This window comes from Rattus norvegicus, chromosome 9 (assembly GCF_021556685.1).
Source record: "Rattus norvegicus strain SHRSP/BbbUtx chromosome 9, alternate assembly SHRSP_T2T, whole genome shotgun sequence".
Classification (NCBI taxonomy): Eukaryota; Metazoa; Chordata; class Mammalia; order Rodentia; family Muridae; genus Rattus; species Rattus norvegicus.
Genome location: NC_141542.1, coordinates 29359458 through 29379568, shown reverse-complemented (window position 1 = coordinate 29379568; position 20111 = coordinate 29359458). Strand labels below are relative to the sequence as shown.

The following is a 20111-nucleotide window of genomic DNA, read 5'->3' as shown; positions in this document are numbered from 1 at the left end:
GGTAACACAGTAAAGGACACCAAAGGATCTGTGACATTGCAGCTTGTGCCAGGATGAGGAGACACTGCCCTGACGTCCACTGGTCCCCGCTGAGTCTAATCTACCTCACGGAGCACAGGACACCTTGAGTCAGCTGTGCGTGCAGCCGTGGATAAACTCGAACTCCTGCTTCTCTTGCCTTTGGCTTCAGTGTCATGGCCACAAGCAAGTATCCCTGCTTAGGTGTTTATGGATGGGATCAAAGGACTTCCGAGTGTGGCAGGTAAGCACTCTGCCTCCTGGGCTGCTGCTGAGGCTGAAGTGCCCGACCTTTGCTTACAGCCACCATTAGGGCAACTAATCCCCCAAGGGGCCCAAGTGTCAATTCTAAACCCCGAGGGGGAAACCAGTGGGTCTAATCCCATTCGTGAGGGGCGTCTTAGGGCTGACATTACACAGAGGATTCCATTACGCATGCTCACTACAATCTGGTTAATATGGGGATCAAAGAGAAAGGTGACCATTCTAGAGGAAGTGTTACATGAGATTAATCTTTTACCCCTTAGCTTTTTCCTTGTCCCTGGAAAACCAAATGAAACTACTGAAAAACTGAAACAAATGCAAACCTTCCCGCACAGGCTCCATGATGCCGTCCGGAACGATTCCCACTGTCCCTAAGGACCCAGGTGCCAGCAGGGAGGGAGGCCTGACACGTCCGAGAGACATTTCACTCAGCAAACTCGGCCTACCCTGTGACCGTGGGGAGGCTGGCCGGTTGGGATCCTGTCTTCCCAGTGAAGGCCGTTTCTGACTATGCCCACTGGACACTTACCCGATTCTGGTTGCAGGAACCGTTCCTGGTTGCAAAATGAAGACAATCACAGTTACATTTTCCCAAATCTTTGGCTGTATTGCAATGGTTGTTTCATTCTGTAATCTCCAACTGAACATTTCCTAACCATGGATTAACAATATAGGTACTGACTGGTTTAACAGTATTTATCCAACATAACAAAATAAACTGCAATTTCTTATACTTTTTTTTTACAAAACATTTTATAAATATTTTTACAAAATGTATACAAAGCAATTTCAAGTGAGACATACTATACAAATGAAGGTATTTAAGCAAATAAAGCCCACACCACACTGACAGTGAGTGACCGTCCTCGGAGCCGGCCAGCCTGTGAGGCCTCCCAATCTAACAGAGCCCACTAAATTCTCCAGAGCTAAAGGATTTCCTTATAGTAATTGCCACTTCAAAATTTGCTTCATCTTTAGGCAGTACTTAAGGACACAGAAAATCAATGCGTAATAACAAATTCATACTTTTCCACAACAACAAACAGATTAAAAACAAAGGGAAGGAAAAATGATTTTTGTTACTGAGCACGCGTTCTAAAACTCAACTGACTAATGACCCTGAACCACCAACCGTTGGCCACTGAGGCAGAGCATTTCCCTTCACCAGCGGGGGCTCGTGAGTGAGTTATGACCCATGTGGTGTAACCTGATCACAGGAGTAAAATACACTTTGTAATCTTCATTTGTCATTATCTAGAGTCTTTCCTCCATAGAAAGTAAACTTACATACAAGGACACAAAAATTTACAAGTTTCATTTTGGTACGGTAGGCTCTCGGTGTGTGGGACCAATGTCAGGGATGAGAAGCCCTGTGATTTGACAGACAGGAAAGAAAGCTGGGGCTGGAGCGGGAGGGAAGAGGTAAGGAATATACACGAGACTTCTTAAGAATTCCACTGATTTGCAATAATTAAAGTAATTCATCACTAGCCGTGTGCAGGCGGTCATGAGGCTATGAGAAGAGCCTGTGACGCCAGAGAGAGCAGGGCAGGCTGGTAACCCAGGGAAGCCCAGACAGAGTCCTAACTGGCACATAACTCATTTTTCTAATGTGTTACAATACAGGAAGGAAGTCAGCAACTTGGATATTGGCACAGAGAAGGAAGAAAAGGGCAACTCTAAGACAGCCCAGAGTTTTCTGTTTCGGTTGGCTGGGTTGTGGGTGGGAGAAGGTACATTGCTCTCAAAGGCTGTCTGTCTGTCTCGCAGAGTTTGTCTATGTAGTGGACACAGGGGTAGAAAGGGTCCACACACTCTGCTATTTCTCAGCTTTTTCTTCTTGTTTGGCCTTGAACCTGTGACTCCTGCTTCAGTCACCTGACTGCTGGGATTACAGGTGTATGCCAACATGCCTAGATTGCTGCTGTGTTATTTGAAAAAAAGATCAAAGTCAAAATCAAAAGCCTTCCTTTCCACTGCAGGCCAATCTGGAAAAGAAACACTCCACATGATGACCGAAGGGACAACTGCGTTGGGGGATGACGAAGCAGAAATCAACGGGTACATTTACACAGCCAGAGGGATGGCCGGAGGGAACGAGCCCTCACAGTAACCAAAACGACCTCCGATCCCCGCTGACGGCTGGGGTGGAGGTGGTGGGGAGGCAGCAAACAGCAGCACCATGACCTGTTACTACGGCAGGAAGAGAGCCAGTAGCAACAGAAGCATCATGCCTGGTACAGGCCCACAGGAGCGGAAAACAGGGAACGCTCCCCGCAAAGAACATAAATAAAAAAGAGGAAGGCTCCACGGGTGAGTGAGGAGCACCCACGGCGAGGCGGGGCCAGGACATGCCCGTCTCCTGCCTCAGTTCCTTCCTTTAGTGGCCTGCTGGTTGTGACCTTTGGTTTACTGTGTTTGGGAATAAATGACACACTGCTGACTACTATTCTCACAAACGAGGCCAGCGAACCCTTCAAAAGCGTCAACTGAGAGAGCACAGCGTGATTTTCAAGTTGAAAGCCTTTTGATCCTTGGCTGTGGGCTGAGGGAGAGGAGACACAGAGGCTAAATGGAACGGAGTCAGCAACACTAAAGAACATAGGTTACGTTGCCTTTACCCGGTTGTAAAACGCAAAACTCTTTAAGCTGCACGCACCAAGACCCTGGGGGCTCCAGCAGCCTCCCCAGCTTGCTGCCTTAGAACTGGCTCCCATTGTTCCCTACTGAGCTCGTGAGAATTTCAAGGCGTACACCTGGGGTTAAGAACAGAACATTGGCAGACAGAATTCAACATAAATATGCTTAAAAAAAAAAAAAAAAAAACAACAAACCCAAAAGGCTTTGCTTCAGCAGCGTCACACAGCACTGGCAGTCTGAGGGTGCTCTGCGCTGTGCTACTGGCGTCTAAGGCCAGGCCTGTGGGGTTCCAGGCAGAGCACTGGCTGTCACTGCTCAGAGGGCCGAGCATGGAGGAGAGTCATGGGGTCTTCCCTACGCAAATACCCTCTCCCCCAAAACAGAACAAAAGCAAACCACTACTTTGGAGCTGCAGTGAGAGAGTCTTTAAAAAAGTGGCTTCTATCAGTCCTGTTTGATTTTTCTTTAATAAGTCTGTTCTTTTGAAATGACTTATGATTGTCAAAATGTTACCCAGGGCCAAGTGTACTGTGGTCTCGAGTGACAGTGCTAAGAAACAAACCACAAAACAAATTAACCAACAATGGCCATAAAACTTCCATGACACTTGAAATGTGGAGGGCCTATCGGACTGCTTTCTAGAGAGGGGGGTTTACTGAGGGTCTCTCTGCAGCCACGAAGACATGTATTGCTCTTCAAAAGAACAGGGTGGAGATTAGAAAGATAACCTGTGACGGAGGACCAAGCAGGCTGGGGACAGGAGACGTTTCCATTTGCTTTGCTGGGAGAGAATGTAACTGGTCCAGGGCAGGGTCTGGGGGAGGACGGCTGCTATTAACACTCTAGGATACTATTTACAGCTGCTTCTAAAATGGAGTCCGTTTCTACAACGCCTTCGCTGTGGTCCGGGATGAACTTTTCCAGGCAGTTTTCCTGCGAAGCCATTGGAGAAAAGCTGGGGAAGTCCAGGTCCACCGCGCCGCTGGCCGCTGGGTCGTTCTGCGGCCGCCCCGCATTCTTGAGTTCCAGGATGTTCTTAAAGGTTTTCTCTAGGCTCTTGGTGAGCTGGAGATCTGGCTGGGGTTCACCCGACCCTTTCATGATGTCTGTGTGTAAAACCTCATTCTTTGGGGAATTCCTCAGGGCTTTGTCCTGGAAGGAGTCGAGGCACGGCATCTCCATGTGCGAGCTGGCCAGGATACCCGGGAGCTTGCTCTCAGAGCCATGGTCTGGCCTGGGCAAAGTTTTGCGGTGGCCTTCAGGGCCTGGAGAGCACCCGCTGGCCTTGGCAGGGTCCCTCCGGCCGCCCTTGTCCTCAGGCGGACCCCGGTATTGGCCTAAGACCCCTTTGTCAAATTTCAGTGTTCTACTGTGGCCTTCTGACTTTTTAGAAATGTTTCCCTCTGCAGAGACCACTATGTGGTTAGGCACTAGATGAAACTGGTCATGATTCGTTGCTTCTGCCACGCCTGGCTTGGCTCGGTCTCTGCTTTGGGCCCTGGGCACCTGATGGAGCGAGCTGGTTTTGCTGCGATGCTGGTCACTCCTGTCAAGCGGTGTCTCAGGTGCAGCTTCGTCAAGTTTAAAGGAACAACAGAAATCGGCCTGAAAACCCTCTGGAAATGAGATCAGAAAGAGCTTTAGCGGTCACAGGATTAGCGCTGGGCAGTCTCTTGATTAAGGGCGGTCCTACAGTAGTGGCTAGCCCCACCCCCTGTCCTCTTCCCGCCCACTCCACCTGAGACCCGGCCCACAGAGACACAGAGATGATTGGAGTGTCTTCAAGTCCCAAGGCTCTGGGGCCAGCTTCTCCACAGGAAGCCGCACGCAAAGGAGGTACTCTCCCAAGTGAATTATTACAAGCCTACTGCCCCCAGTGTGTGAGAACTGACTGCTTTAAAATAAAAGTTCTGGCTGCAAGCTGCTTCCTTCCTGAGAGCAGTGGGCTTTGTGGCAGAAGGGGATTAACACAATCTGTCTCTGAGTGACCTTTGTTTACAGACAGGTGAGGATCATAAAACAAATGGCAAAAAGGCACAGTTATCTGCATGGAAGGACAGCAGGGCCAGGGCATAAAAGAATGGTGGTAAAAGAAGCATTTGTGAGGAGTTGAGGTAGAGAACACAGCAGCTATCGAGATAGGCCTGAGGAGTGTTAAGGAAGGAGCAGTTACATCTAGATAACCAGACAGGACGCAGAGCACCGATCACACCTCCAATCCCAAGCTACTGGGACAGAGGCTAAGACGTAAAGAGAGGAGTCCCATCTGGTTGACACTGGCTACACAGCTCTCACGAAGGGCATGACAAACTGACACGGTCATCACAAGCTATTTTACCAAAGACAGAGATTTCAGTTTCTCAGAAAAGGGATAGAAACAGATCTTCTAACATTGCCCGCCTGTGAGATTCCTGGTACATACCCAGTATTCCGTCCACATGCTACCATTCCTAGCACTGCTCAGTGTATTTATAAACGCCTTAGCCAAGGTCTAAACAGAATCTTTACATTTAACTGTCAGTGAAGAACAGCTAGGCATGGTGGCTCTTGTCTGTGTGCCAGCACTGAGGCAGGTGGATTACCTTGAGTTCAATACCAGTTCAATATCATGAATTGTGGCATAGCTTGAGCTTCAGAGTGAAATGTTATCTCAACAAACAACCAAAATGACAACCCAGACTAGAATACTGGGGGACAAAGGCCACGCAGCTGTCAGGGCACTGGCTGTCCTTGCAGAGGATGCAGTGTGGTCCCCGGCATTCACAGGGTGGCTCATGACCATTTGTGACTCCAATTCAAGGAATCTGATGCCCCCTTCTGGGCTCCGTAAGCATGTACGTGGTACACACACCCACACACCCACACCCACCCACCCACACACACACACACACACACACACACACACCCACACACAGGCAAAACAACCTTATACACAAAAGTTAAAAAAGCTAAGCACACACCTTTAATGTCACTTGGGAGGCAGAGGCAGGTGGATTTCTACCTGAGTTTGAGGCCAGCCTGATCTACGTAGTGAGTTCCAGAACAGCTAAGACAGAGAAACCGTGTCTCAAAAACAAACAAACAAACAGAACAAAAAAAGACAAGGTGTTGGAGGAAGGAGACTACAGCCAAGGAACACAGCAGTGCAGCCGTAGGGAGGAGCCCACTGAGCCCCCTGAGGTGTGAAGCAAATGCACTCAGACGTTACTGAGCAAGATAAGAACTGTAGGGATTCCATTGGTGTCTCAAAGGAGCACCTGCTGTTCTACCAGAAGACCTGAGGTCACGGCACCCGAGAGAGAGAGAGAGAGAGAGAGAGAGAGAGAGAGAGAGAGAGAGAGAGACAGAGACAGAGACAGAGACAGAGACAGAGAGACAGAGAGAGGCAAGAGCGCGTGTGAGAACGAGTGCGCTCACACAACTGAATGTAACTCAAATTCCAGGAATCTAAAGCTCTCTTCTGGCCTCTGAGGACCCCCATATGTGGCATCCAAACACACACAGACAAAAAGTATATCTATTATAATATATGTGTGCATATAAATAAACCTATAACACACATAAATCTATCACACACACACACACACACACACACACACACACACACACACACCCCTACCTTAAACACCCAGTGTCTTAAGGAGCTTGCCACCCAGTCTGATGACTGCAGTCCAACCCCAGGACCCACAAGTTTGAAAGAGAGAGCCAACTCCCACAGGCTGTCTTCTGACACACACATGTATACTGACATTGTATCTTTCTCTCTCACCCATACATTTTTTAAATTAAAAAAAAAGTATAAATGCTAGGATGCTATTTAAAAAAACTCAGAATGTAAAATCCTATTAGCATGTGACTTCTAAAACCATTTGTTTTTTACATTTATTTATTTTATTTATGAGTACACTGTAGCTGTCTTCAGACACACCAGAAGAGGGCATCGGATCCCATTACAAATGGTTGTGAGCCACCATGTGGGTGCTAGGATTTGAACTCAGGACCTCTGGGAAAGCAGTCAGTGCTCTTAACCATTGAACCATCTCTCCAGCCCCACCTAAGACCATTTTTATAAATAAATCCACGTGAGGCCTAACATTCCATGAGATCAACCTGGGCAATATACCTAAGTGAGTGAGGCAGGAGCACCCACGTGTTAGAGCTCAGGCCTGTGAGGTGGCTCAGAGAGAGGAAGCTCCCTCTGCAGGCTGGAGAGATGGCTCAGAGGTCCTGAGTTCAATTCCCAGTAACCATGTGGTGGCTCACGACCATCTGTAATGAGATCTGATGCTCTCTTCTGGTGTGTGTGAAGACAGTGACAGTGTATTCACATATATTAAATTAACCAAGCAACCAATCAATAAATATATCATTTAAGAACTGAAATAGAAAAAGATTTAAAATAAGCATTTAAAAGGGCAGACTTGGAGCTGAGCGCTCACAACTTTCATCCCAGCACTTGGGAGGCCATGAGTTCAAGGATAGCCTGGGCTCCAAAGCCAGACCTTATGGGTGGGGAAAATTGAAAGTATGCAGGAGGTGGGACCCTGGTGGGATAAGGGAAAAGTACTTGGCTCATAATCAGGGACTTGCTTCCCTGATGTTTCTAACTGCGGCCTGCAAACAAGGGCTTTTCCTTATGTACTGAGAAGCTTCTGGCTTAATTTAGTTCTCAAAGACTAGAAAGACGGGATTTGAAGTTTAACGGGGGAAAACCAGACACTTAACTGAATGAAAATTCCAGTTTGGATTTTGTGGACTAGAATCATTCTTGGTATATTCACATATACTCAAGTGTGTCCCCAGAATTCACCTTCTACCTTTTGGACTCACCAAAGGTTGGTTCACACAACTTCCCACTCTGCTGGGGAACTGTCACAGCCTACCTGTACCCTACCTGTACCCTGATGATTCTTACCAGGATCTACGAGCGCCAGACGCTTGTCCCGTGACAGGGAAGCTCTTTCCTCCTGGTTGAACATCCTATCAATCATCACCATCTCTGCAGAGGGGTTGATCCTCTGAAAAGGAGAGGGGACAGTCACTTCAGAAGCTCTGACTGCGTGATTCAAAGCTCTGGGTTTGGGGACGGAATGGAGCAGGGTAAGTGAGAGGGAGCATGGCGTCCACATGCTCTCAAGCCCCCTGCTACCCGATGCTCTACACACCGAATACTATTATCACATTTGCTGTTGTTTTACAAGGGTCTCATGGAGCCTAGGCTGGCCTTCGACTTGTGGCCATCACGTGCGTCAGCTTCCTGACTGCTGGGATTGTGGGTATGGGCAGCCATGCCCAGCTGTGCTTGCGGAGCCCTTCTCAAACAACAGAGCTAATCTTTAGAGACAGGGTCTCACTATGTAATCTTGGCTACCCTCAAACTCACTACTATGCAAACCAGGCTGGCCTTGGATTCACAGAGCTCCATCTGCCTCTGTCTCCTGAGGGCTGGGAATACAAGTGTGTGCCACCATGCCTGGTGAGGGAGTCTCTTGTGATGGTTCAGAAATTCTGTATCAGAAATGGCCGTAAGTGACATTAACTGCTGTCCCTCACAGTGATGGCCAAGTGTGCAGTTTTCCTTCAACCTTAAACATTTCTGCTTTATAAACTGTGCCCCGGGTGTGAAGTCCTGGGCCTTTCCTTCTCAGTGCCTTGGGGCTGGCTGAGCTGCGCAGGCAGCCATGCTGGGAAGCACATGTTTACCATGGCGTCTTCGAGGAGCAGGGATCTGTATTTGTTCAGCATAGCGTGGGTCCTTTTGAGGAGCTGAGTGGCGACTTCTTCAAATTCACTGTCCACTTTAAAAAAAATGCAGGGAGAAAACAGTAAGGGAGAATCATCCATAGACTGGCTGGCCCTCTGTTCCCGAGACTGATACAGACTCACTCCAGCCAATGTGCAGCAAGCTTCCTTCTTAGAGAGGACTAGCACCTTGCGTAAGCCGCCTGCAGATGCCTGGGGTTCCTGCTCGGCATGTAGTAAGGGAACGCACTCTAACTGTTGAAGCTGCTATAGGGGGGCCGGGAAGAAAGAGCAATGGGCTCTACCCTCTGGCTGATGGGCTAGTTCCCGAAGCCTCTGTCCCTTCGCGGAAGCAGTGACAGGAAGAGTGGAAACGGTGAAGACTGGGCTGAGAACACACAAACCAGGCCACGACACCTGGCACGTCATGACCTCTCAGGAAAAGTTACAACTCCCCATCCACTCTTCCTAGAATCTTCCAAATATTTGCTGTTGAGTCTGGAAGCCACTCACCAGCCCTCCTAGGAAGCCCCAGTGTGTCAGGAAATCAGAGGTCCTGGGAGGATCAAGACCATGACAGTGGAGGAAGATGACATCATGGAGAGCTTGGCAGATGGGGGGGAAAGCAGGGTAGCACCAAGTCCCTACTACTGGACTTATTCACAGAACAAACAGGTAAAGGGACTGGGGTGGGCGGGGTTCTCCGTGGTTCTTAACTTTCTTGTTGGTTTCCCAAAACTGTTGGTCCTCAGACATTCAGACTTGCTGGGGACCTCAGGGAGCTGCTAACCTGTGCAACAGCTAAGGTGGAGGTCATTTGCACTGCAAAGTCCCTGGTACAATGCCACACGACCTATATAGTCAGCAGCCTCAACTGTGCCTCCCAGTCACTGCTGCCCCTGTGCGAGCAAGGCACTGCCTTTGGAGATGCCGTTCTGGGACTGTTAGGAACAAGTTGCACCTTACCCTCGGGCTGGGGTATCGAGTAACAGAAGACAAGCCATGCCTGTGATGGGCAGACTCGTCCCAGGCAGGGTGCCACACTGTGTTTCCGGACTGTGCTGCTCACCTTTGCTCAGGTCTTCCTCCGTGGGCATGGAGCCTTGGCACACGTGGTAGGAGAGCAGTCTCTGCACGGTGTCAGTCAGTGATCGGAACTGGCTTTTGTCCGGTGTCACAGCATGGGCTTGGTCCCTCTGTAACTGCTGGAGGATGCTTTAAGAGGGAAACAGTGAGTGTTCAGCTAAGGCCACGTTAGGAAACTCATAGGTCAAGATATTTATCAACGGTGCCGTTTCTGTAGTACGTTTTTATTCTGTATGTTGTTGAGCTATGACCCTGACCTCAAAACCAGTAGTTTTTCCACCAGGTCTCAGTGTGTGAGAGACCACGCAATGGCTGACCACTGGCTAGCAACTCTCAGGCCAACACCACTAATTTACATACAAACCGTCTCTCCAGAGAGCCTCTGCCTCTAAAGACAGGGACTCACTTCAAGAATAAAGGAAGATGGGGCTGGGGATTTAGCTCAGTGGTAGAGCGCTTACCTAGGAAGCGCAAGGCCCTGGGTTCGGTCCCCAGCTCCGAAAAAAAGAACCAAAAAAAAAAAAAAAAAAAAAAAAAGAATAAAGGAAGAGTGTACTTTATCTCATCTACGGGTCCTGGTGAAAGCAAACTATAGGAAAAGGTGTTGAAAGTGAATCAGTACCCCCGCCTCTTTTCCTGTGCGAGCATGTGTTAAGCCCCACAGCCCGCACACGTAGAGGCCAGAGAGCAGCCTGCAGGAGTCGGCTCTGTCCTTCTACCCTGTGGGCTGCACAATCTGAGCCACCTCTGGCTATCACTTGCTGGGCCATCTCGTGAGGACCCGATCACTGCCTTGTTTTTTGAAACAGGTTCTAAGTGGCCTGGACCTGGCTAACAGGCTCGGCCAGCCGAGATTCCCAGGGACCCACCTATGCTCGCCTCCCAGCCTGGGATTAGAGGAGCTGGCTGGCTGCTGTGCATGGCTTGTTTTCCATACGTCAGAGACTGAACTCTGGTCCGAATTTGCCAACTAAGCCATTGCCCAGCTCTCAAATTCCTTAAAAAGAAAAAAAAAATTGTAGCCCTGGCTGGTCTGTCATTTGAAGTACATTTTTAAAAGGAGGAGAAACTCAAGCGCTGTGAGTGAGGTGTGTAGTGTTTAGTGAACACAGCCCTGAGGTACTCTGAGGAAAAAGGAATGGAAACAACTCACAAAGCTCCTTTAGTCAGCTGTTTGGCAGCAGGCCTCTTCTGTCCTGAATGACTGTCCACCTAACGAAAACACAGGAAAAAATAATCACAAAATATACTTACAGGGAAAGGTTACTGTCCTCCAAGTGTTTCCCATTATCTGTCAACAAAGACTTCAAAATGCATCCTGCTAAAGACAGAGACCAGCAAGCACACCCACTTCCTAGTAACACAGAGAACCAGGTATGGCTACCGACAGCCGGGCAGCAACTTTAGTTTTTGTTTTCAAAGACAGGGCTTCTCTGTGTAGCCCTGGCTGTCCTGGAACTCAGAGATCTGCCTGCCTCTGCATCCCCAGTGCGGGGACTAAAGATGTGTGCCACCACTGCCCAGCTAGCAACTTTTATTAAGCTATTGATCAACAAATTTAGGGTAAGAAACTAAGGTCTTAGAGAGGTAAACACGAGGCGGCTTTCCTGCCTTTTTAAGACTAGCAGTCTGGAATGCCTTGAGATTTTACACAGTACAAAGTTGGGTCCAACAGCTACAGAAATGGCTTCTTTCGTGCATTCATGACTGGTCCTTATATAAAAACAAACAAAACCCCAACCCTCCCCTATCACCATGAACAGGCACACTTGTTTGTTTTTGAGTTAGCCTTGCCTTGCTGTGACCCCTGGCTGTCCTGGAGCTCATATAAGTCAGGTTGGTCCCGGTTTGTGGGACAGGAACCCCTCTGCCATGGCAACTGTTCTGATTTTCCTTTGTGGAGTGCCAGGGATCGAACCCTGGGACATGTGCTCACCAGGTAAGGGTTAATTACTGATTACACCTTGTGAGTGAGCGGAGAGCCACCGACTACAGGTGGCATCTTCCCATGGAGTGAACAAGGAGGTAAGTGGGCACTGCCACTTTCAGTTTCCTGGCTGAAGACACAACCCGGCCAGCTGCTTCCCACTGCGGCCATCAGCATGTCCCTGCCAGAGACCACCCTCTGCAACAGGGAGCCGGACCGAACCTTCCTTCCTTAATTGCTTTCCGTCCAGGATTTTGCTTTCAAAGCTCTATAATCTGCAGCCTTAAGAGTGCAGTGTTTTAAGTGGCTAGCACATGCTGGCTACTGTTCTCTCTCTCTCTCTCTCTCTCTCTCTCTCTCTCTCTCTCTCTCTCTCTCTCTCTGTGTGTGTGTGTGTGTGTGTGTGTGTGTGTGTGTGTGTCCTGCACTCTTGGGACTCAATCCCAAGGGTGTAGAGTCTCGGCAAGTGCTTTCCCACTGAGCTATAGGTCTGTTGTTTCCTTTCTGCTGCTGTGGTAAGACTTCTGATCAAAAGCAAGTTTGGGGAGAAAAGCATTTCTTTGGCTTACAGTCTCAGGTTAAGGCCCATAGGTGGAGGAAGTCAGGGAAGAAACTAGCAGAGGCCGTGAAGAGACACTCCTTGCTGGTCTCTTCTTCAGTCGCAGGCTCAGACTTAGCTTTCTTTTTTTTTTTTTTTTTGGTTCTTTTTTTCGGAGCTGGGGACCGAACCCAGGGCCTTGCGCTTCCTAGGTAAGCGCTCTACCACTGTGCTAAATCCCCAGCCCCCAGACTTAGCTTTCTTAAACAGCCCAGGTTTACCTGCCCAGAAAATGGTGGCACTCATAGTGGGATGGACCCTCTGTCGACTATGACAGTTAAAGAGAGTTTCTTACAGACATGCTCACTTTACAGAGAGGAAACCTCATCTCTAGGCAATTCCTCAAGGCTTCTGTCTCAGATGACTCTAAGCTGTGCCAAATTGAGAAAACTAGCTAGAACAACTCATAATCAAGCAAGCACATCCATCTATCCATCTGTCCATCCATCTATCCATCCATCCATATGTCCATTTAATATATGTAGGGTACTGGTGTGCATGGCTAGGCATTAAACCCAGGGCCTTGCCCATACTAGGCAAGTGCTCTACATCGTAATCTATGATGGGTTCACAAGGCACCATACATAAACACATCAGGAACAGCTGTGAGAGATACATCCTGGAAAGGACGTGACCAGGCCTGGCCCGGGGAAGGTCTTCAGCATCCACACTGTGACAAGTGCTTGGAGGCAGACTGGTGGTGTGCACTGTGCTCGATACCAACCACCAAGCCTCCTGAGACCGCACACTCTGCCTACCAGTCAGGAATGGCGCCTGCAAACAGTTTCCTACCTGCACGGCTGTCTGGCTCGGGGAAGATCCAACTGAGTTTTCCTGCTGTGGCTGTGTGGTCCCCAAGGGTGCTGGCATAATTTTGCTTCCACAATCCTGTCCTGTTAGAATGAACACAGAAGACGGAAGTCAGATCCAGCATGTGTTCCGAAAGGCAGTTCTTTTTTTTCTTCTTTCCTTTTTTTTTTTTTTTGATACGAGGTCTCACTTTTACCCCCATCTGGCCTGGAACTTGCTGAGCAGACCAGGCTGACTTTGAATTTACAGAGACCTGTCCTGCTTCTGCCTCCAGAGTGCAGAGATGAAAGGGCTAGATCACCACAACCAGTCTGAGAGAATTTCTGGATGAATACCTGTTGGGAGGACGGGAGTGGGGGACACCGGTCTCTCGGCTGTGGAGGCAGAGGTAGGCACTATTAAACTCTGGCTGGGTAATAGAACCAACTTAATCCCAGGTAGTGACAGAACTTCGTCTCCCTCTGACAGATACACGTCAGCCTGTATCTGTCATGTCATAACCCACCCAGGCACCACACTTTGTATCAAATGGCAGGGTAGGTGTGTCTCAGTGTTTTCACTTGCTCAAGGCTGTGCGGGCAGAGTCCAGTGATGGCAGGAAACTTGGTATTGTCATTTTTATGGCTCAGTAACTGTTTTCTATATGTAGAGGACAGTTCTTCCTCACCAGCCTAAAAGATGATTCCTGGAGACTACCACCACTTGAAAAAGCAAGCAGCAGGGATAAAGGTCACGCAGCCCTGACAGGCAAAGGGCGTGGACAGAGAAGGCCATCTGGCTGCTGACTGGTTCAGACTGGATGGATCAGGAGTGTGGTTTTTTAAAGACTAGATCAGAAGGCTGAGTCTGGGGCTGAATGACTGGGTTGACAAAGGAGGAAGAGAAGCAGGCAGGACAGAAGCAGAGTGGAACAGGGCAGGGAGGCAGGCAAGGTGGAGAGGCACAAAGCCAGATTAAGTTAGGGGCTGGCTAAGAGACTGCCCCAGCAAACAGGCCAACAGACTTATCCTGTACAGATGTTCTGGGTCTTAATTATTAAACCTCAAATGGGAGCCCAAAAATACACCTGCTGGAAGGGAGCTCTAGAGCCTTTTTTTTAACCATGTGTCGAGCTGGTAAGAACAGTCAGTCGCTACACTCATCCTAGTCAAAAGGCTGCTTGTACTCAGTATGGATGGAGTCCAGCAGGTGGTAAGGGCCTTAAGACAGGATACAGCCTACAAACACACACACGCACGCACGCATGCACGCACACGTGGGGATAGTCACAAAGCTGTGTGCCTTGCATAGCCAGGACTCATCCCTCCTCAGAGGCACATTTCTCTATGTAACTTACTGTCATAACTAATGGTACCCTGCAGCCACAGGGCCACACTCTATTCTCTGGGTGGGAAGGGAACAGAGGAAAGGAGTTATCAGGGAGAACTCAGTGATTAGGCAAGATTCAAACAGAACCACTGAAAACGGAGGTGGGCAGAGCGTGCTCCAGCGTGGGCAGAGTGTGCTCCAGCGTGGGAAGACGGGCAGACTGCAGGGTTATCTGCAGCAGGCTCCTCACCTGGCAGTGCTGTGCTCAAGAGCCCAGGGATCTGTGGTTGCCGCAGGCTGTCTGTGGTCTTGGACGTGGGAATGGGGGCGGTCTGGTTCAAACACTTCTTCGGAGCCTGTAGAACAAAGAACCAAGAAGGATGTTAATGTATTGTTTTAAGTCCTAATAGATTACTTTTTAAAAGATTTATTTCACGTATATGAGTGATTTGCCCTTGTGTATGCACTGTGTAGGACCGACAACAAGCCCTCTGGCTCTGATTCGTTTAAAGACTATGGTGGTCTGAATGAGAACGGACCCCCAAAGGTCCACTTGGTCACCATGGAGAGCACGAGTATTTGATTTCAGACCTGGGACAAGGCCTGAGGTGCATATTTTACATATCAAAGCAGACTTCCCTCCAGGGGCTGGGCTTTTCCTCCCTGAGAAAGAATCCAGACCTTTGATTTCCTAGCCTTCTTGCTGTCTTCTCTCTTTGTGTGCAAACCCTTCTTTCTCTCTTCCCCACCCCCTTCTTCCCATGGTGATCCCCCCTTTGCCCCCCACCACCTTGGTCCTTGGGACCAGCTTCCCAATAAACCTGCATTTCATATAATCCAATCTGGCTCGAATTGGCTCATTCCACCAGTAGAGAAATAACTTCTCAGATGGGGCCTTGTTGGACATGTGTCACGGAGGTAGGCTTGGAGGTTCCAAAAAGCCCATTCCCTGCCTAAAATTTCTGTCTCTTCCCACTGCCTGTAGGTGCACCATGCCTGCTGCATGGCACCAAACTTCCCCACCAAGATGTCAGTGGACTGAATCTCAGTCCCGATTCCGCGCTTCTGCATTGCTGTGATCATGTCTCTTCACAGCAATAAAACACTGATTAAGACAAATATTGTGACAGACCAGTGATACGGATCAGTTAATAAGAGCGCTTGCCTTATTAGAACCCTGGGTTCTGACTCCAGCAGTGCATAAACCCTAGAAAATGGCACACTGATTTTAGCCCTTGGGAGAAACAGGAGGATCATAAGTTCAAGGTCATCAGCTACTCAGCCAGCTCAAGACCAGCCTGAGATACTAGAGATCCTCCTAGAAATTTTGCAGTCCAGCCTGGGCTACAGAGTAAGACAGATACTGTTTTTTTTTTTTTTTTTTTTCTTTTTTCTTTTTTTCGGGGCTGGGGATTGAACCCAGGACCTTGCGCTTCCTAGGCAAGTGCTCTACCCCTGAGCCAAATCCCCAGATACTGTTTTTAAAGCAAAAGCAAACAAAAGTTTCCCTGACTCCTGATCTTCACAGCTCCCACCCTGTCAGGAGCCTCTGTTTCTAAGTTGTCCATGCCTACGACCACACTTCCCCCCCCCTCTCTATAAATATATATTCATATACTATGTATGTATGAATGAATGTGTGTATGTATGAATGTATGTATGAATGCATGCATGTATGTGTATTTTCCACATTTATTTATTTAAAAGTTGTATCTTATTTTAAATTATGTACATGTGCATCTTGCATATAAGTCAGTGTCCACCTAAGCCAGAGCTGTCAGACGGCCTGCAGTTGGGGTTATAGGTGGCTGTGAGCTGACCCCAGCTGAGCTGCTGGAAGGCAATCTCAGGTCCTCAGCAAGGGCGGTAGGGCTCTTTACTGAGTCATCTCTCCAGCCTGGTTCCCCTTTAAAAACTGTTGACTTATGCTAGGTGGTGGTGGCACACCTTTAATCCCAGCACTCAGGAGGCAGAAGCAGGCATTTCTGAGGTTGAGGCCAGCCTGGTCTACAGAGTGAGTTCCTGGACAGCCAGGGCTACACAGAGAAACCCTGTCTCAAGAAAATGAAAACAAACAACTAAAACAAACAAAAGCCAAACAACTAAAACAAACAAAAGCCCCACAAAATCAATTAGTGATACTGTGTGTGTGTGTGTGTTTGTGTGTGTGTTGTGTGTGTGTGTATGAGTGAGTCTGTGTGTATGCAAGTGCATGGTTGTGTACACATGGTGTGCATGTCTGTACATAAACTTAGAGGCCAGAAGAGGGTGGCAGGTGTCTTTCCTGTCACTCTTGGCCTGTTGCTCCAAGGCTGGAGTTCTCTGGGCTGCATCATAGCCATCCTGTAGTTTCCACCCCTCAATGTCAGCATGTGTTGGACTTTAGGCTCCCCACCTGGAGAGCCCAGCCCCCAGCCCTTGTGTTTACACAGCGAGTGCTCTTAACCACTGGGCCATCTCTCCAGCCCTTCTGTTTTTCTGAGAAAGGGCCTCATTGTAAAGCCCAGGCTGGCCTCAGTGTCCCAAGGTCTAGGTCTTCAGGAGCTCTACTCCTTCTCTACCTACAAAAAGAAGTTATTTCACCAGTGTCCCAAGTGTCTAGGTCTTCAGGAGCTCTACTTCTATACCTACAAAACTCCCCGTTCATCCCCGTCACTATGACAGCCTCAATTATAGTGTACACACTGCTCCATCAGTTCCTTTGCGTCCATACGTAGGCCCTCACTTTTATGGCTTGTTTAATACCAGCTGTCCTTTGGCTTCCTCAGGTTGAATGAGCACACCTGAGACTCAGGAACTTCTCTAGAAGTAAGAATGCTCTGTTCTCTCCCTCAGGGAACCTGAATGTCACTGTCAGGATCTGTGCCATCCTTGCTCCTCAACCACGCATGGTAGCCATGCATGAGCTCTCACTCCACTGTTGGATTCCATGGACTTACCGCCATGTCCACCACTCCAAGGCTAGCACGGTCCTCACTACTTCATACTTAAGTTAATGTGTTGGCTTCTTTGGGATTTTTTGAGAAAGGTCTCACAAAGTCCACGGTGGCTTCAGACCTGCTTTGTAGCCAAGGCTAACCTTGAACTCCTGATCTGGTCTCTACCTGCCAATTCTTAAGAGTCAGGACTGCACACAGGTGTGTGTCCACACCTGGACTGCACACAGGTGTGTGTCCACACTTGGTCCATGACACTGGTTGTTTTGTTTGCTTTTGAGACAGGATCTCACTAGGTAGCCCTGGTTGTCCTATGTAGACCAGGCTGGTCTCAAACTCAACAACATCTGCCTGCATCTGCCTCCTGAGTGCTGGGATTGCATGCTCATCTGGCGTAACTCGGCTTTGACCTCTAAGACCCACAGGATAGGCACCTGACACACCTTTCCCACCCCACATCTTATCTCCTGGACTTGCTTTCCTTGCCCACAGCTCACGCCATCTTCTCTTCCTGGCTTTCACTTGTGATTTCTCCTTTCTGGACCAGTCCCCACCCAGACCCTCTGTCTTGTTGGCCTCTGCTGCCCTTTGGAAGGTCCCAGATCAGCAGCCAGCAAGAAGGCTCAGCAAGTGAGGGCTCCTGCCCTCAGGCTTGATAACCGGAGTGTGGTCCCTGGGTCCCTGGGGCTTGGGAGGGGAGAAGAGAACCGGCTCCTGCGAATGGTCCTCTGATCTGCATCCTCCCTGTGGCATGTGCGGCCGCACTCTCTCATAATAAACAGTGGACAGTCCTCGGCCAGTCAGCACTGTCTTCTTTGCTGTCCCATCCTAACACATGTCCATTTGGGACACAGTGTGTGTAGACTGGCTTCTCACTGATCCTGGAACAAGGCTTTATGTTCTAGTGCCTGACGTGTGGCAGTGCTCCGTGCTGAGTACAAAGTGGGGTCATGTGCTTAGTGGTCAGTACAAATGACAAGAACAACAGGTGAAGAGATTCCAGAGGAAAGGAAAACAGTCTCTGAACTCCCAGCGGGTCTCTGGGTGGGAGCACAGGGAGGAGGGCTGCTGAAGCAGGATGGGAAGCGGAAGACTGATACCAGAGCATAGGTTCACAAGCACCATGTGTCCCGTCTACTCAGAGGACCATAGGGGACCAGAGACCTTGAGTGTAGGCCAGCGATGTGTGTCTCCTCTTAGGAGTGGGTAGCTCCCAGAGGACCTGGCTCAGGTCACCAGGCAAAGGGTTTAGGAGGATTAGTGTTGTGGAATCGAGCTGTGAGGAAAGGCTGAAGGCACATCAATCACTCTGACAAGGAACACATCTATGTCTAATGATAGACATAGGGCTGTGCCGACTGTGGGAATGGCTGGCCCTATGCCCTCCACCCGAGCTGCACTTTGGCATGTCTTGGGAGCTTCTGGAAAATGCTGGTGCCTGAAGTGCTTGCTTCAGGCTGTTGAAATCAGAATTTGTGGGGATAAGGGGGGCAGGAATGTCCCCCAGACGCCTCTACTGCACAGCTAAGCTCTGCTTTTCCTGACCTGAAGACAGGCTTAGCCACAGCTGCCTACTGACAGGGCATAGGCAAGGATGACTGGCTGGGCTTCCTCCCAAACGCCTACTTCCCCAGGAGGGCTACCTGCAGCCTGCTGCAGAGTGACTGTGGGAAGGGAGGGAGAGGGGAAGATACCTAGCGGCCCTCCTCCTCCTCTGTGCTGTGGGACTGTCACAGGGCTGCTTATGTGCAGCTTCGAGGAAAGGATTAAAAATAATCTGTTCAAGTCCCAGCACTGTCTTGGTTACTGTCAATATCTCTTCACTCATGGAGAGAATGTTTGAGAGATTTTCACAGAAGAGTCTCAAGCTGGACGTGGTAGTGTCTGTCAGCTGTGGGGAAGAGGAGGCAGGTGGATCTCTGTGAGTGTGAAGCCAGCCTGAGCTTATTAAAAGGGAGGAGAAAGCAAGTCCGTCTAGCTGGACATCTGCAGACACAGGAGGCAGGAGGGAGTAGGGATGGGAGAGAGGCAGGGCTGGAGACCAGGACAGAACTCAGGTCGCTCGCACCTGCACCCTCACACCCAAGGCCATGAGGGTGGGTGCATGCTGGCTCATGGGTCTTGAGGAATTTTAGATCTACTAAATCTTTTGGAGCTCTGAAAAGGTTTGGCCCTATCATAGTTTTGGCTTGGTCACTGACATTTTGATCCAGTCAGAAGACAGCGTAAAGGCTTCGGCTCAAGGGGCTCATGGAGGATGACTGGGTCTCAGTTTGAGGCAAGGCATTCCCAACCAAGCCTTCAGCAGGGAGAAGTGCTTAGTGCAGTAGGAAACCTGTCAGGGTGGAGGGCCTGTGTGAGGGGCCCCAGCGGCTCACCCCTTGGGGCAACTGGAGCATCGAGGGGAAGGAAAGAAGGATATTGGAGGTGTGCACCTGACTGTCTGGACTGGGACAGAGTTGGGAGGCACAGATGAACAGTCGGGGCCAGGAGCTCCTCTGGGCCACACCCAATCACTGGCTCAAGATTCAGGCTTATTACGCTGGTTTATCTACTTTGTCCAAATATTTATTTTTACATTTGTGGGGTATGGGGAGGACATGCTACACGTGTGTGGTGATCAGAGGGACAACTTCTGGGACTAGGCTCTCTCTTTCCAATGTGTGAATTCCAGAGATTGTACCGTTACCTACTGAGCTACCGTGCAGGACCTCAAGTCTTTTCAAAAATGCTGATTTGGGGGGGGGGTGAAGTGGGGCTGAATATGGTGTATGACTTAAAA

At 49.3% G+C, this 20111-nt stretch overlaps 1 protein-coding gene across 6 annotated transcripts in view; it reads right to left on the bottom strand.

The window, feature by feature from the left end:
* Positions 1-863: 863 nt before the first annotated feature.
* Bicral (BICRA like chromatin remodeling complex associated protein) overlaps positions 864-20111 on the bottom strand; it is an 84898-nt gene continuing 65650 nt past the window's right edge. For 5 of the 6 annotated variants that reach the window (NM_001437649.1, XM_087565089.1, XM_087565090.1 and 2 more), the window contains 7 exon segments: positions 864-4538; positions 7838-7940; positions 8626-8720; positions 9734-9879; positions 10904-10962; positions 13068-13168; positions 14644-14749. In NM_001437649.1, coding sequence (NP_001424578.1) covers positions 3757-4538; positions 7838-7940; positions 8626-8720; positions 9734-9879; positions 10904-10962; positions 13068-13168; positions 14644-14749 — 1392 coding nt within the window. In that variant the 3' untranslated portion in view covers positions 864-3756. 6 annotated transcript variants of the gene reach the window in all.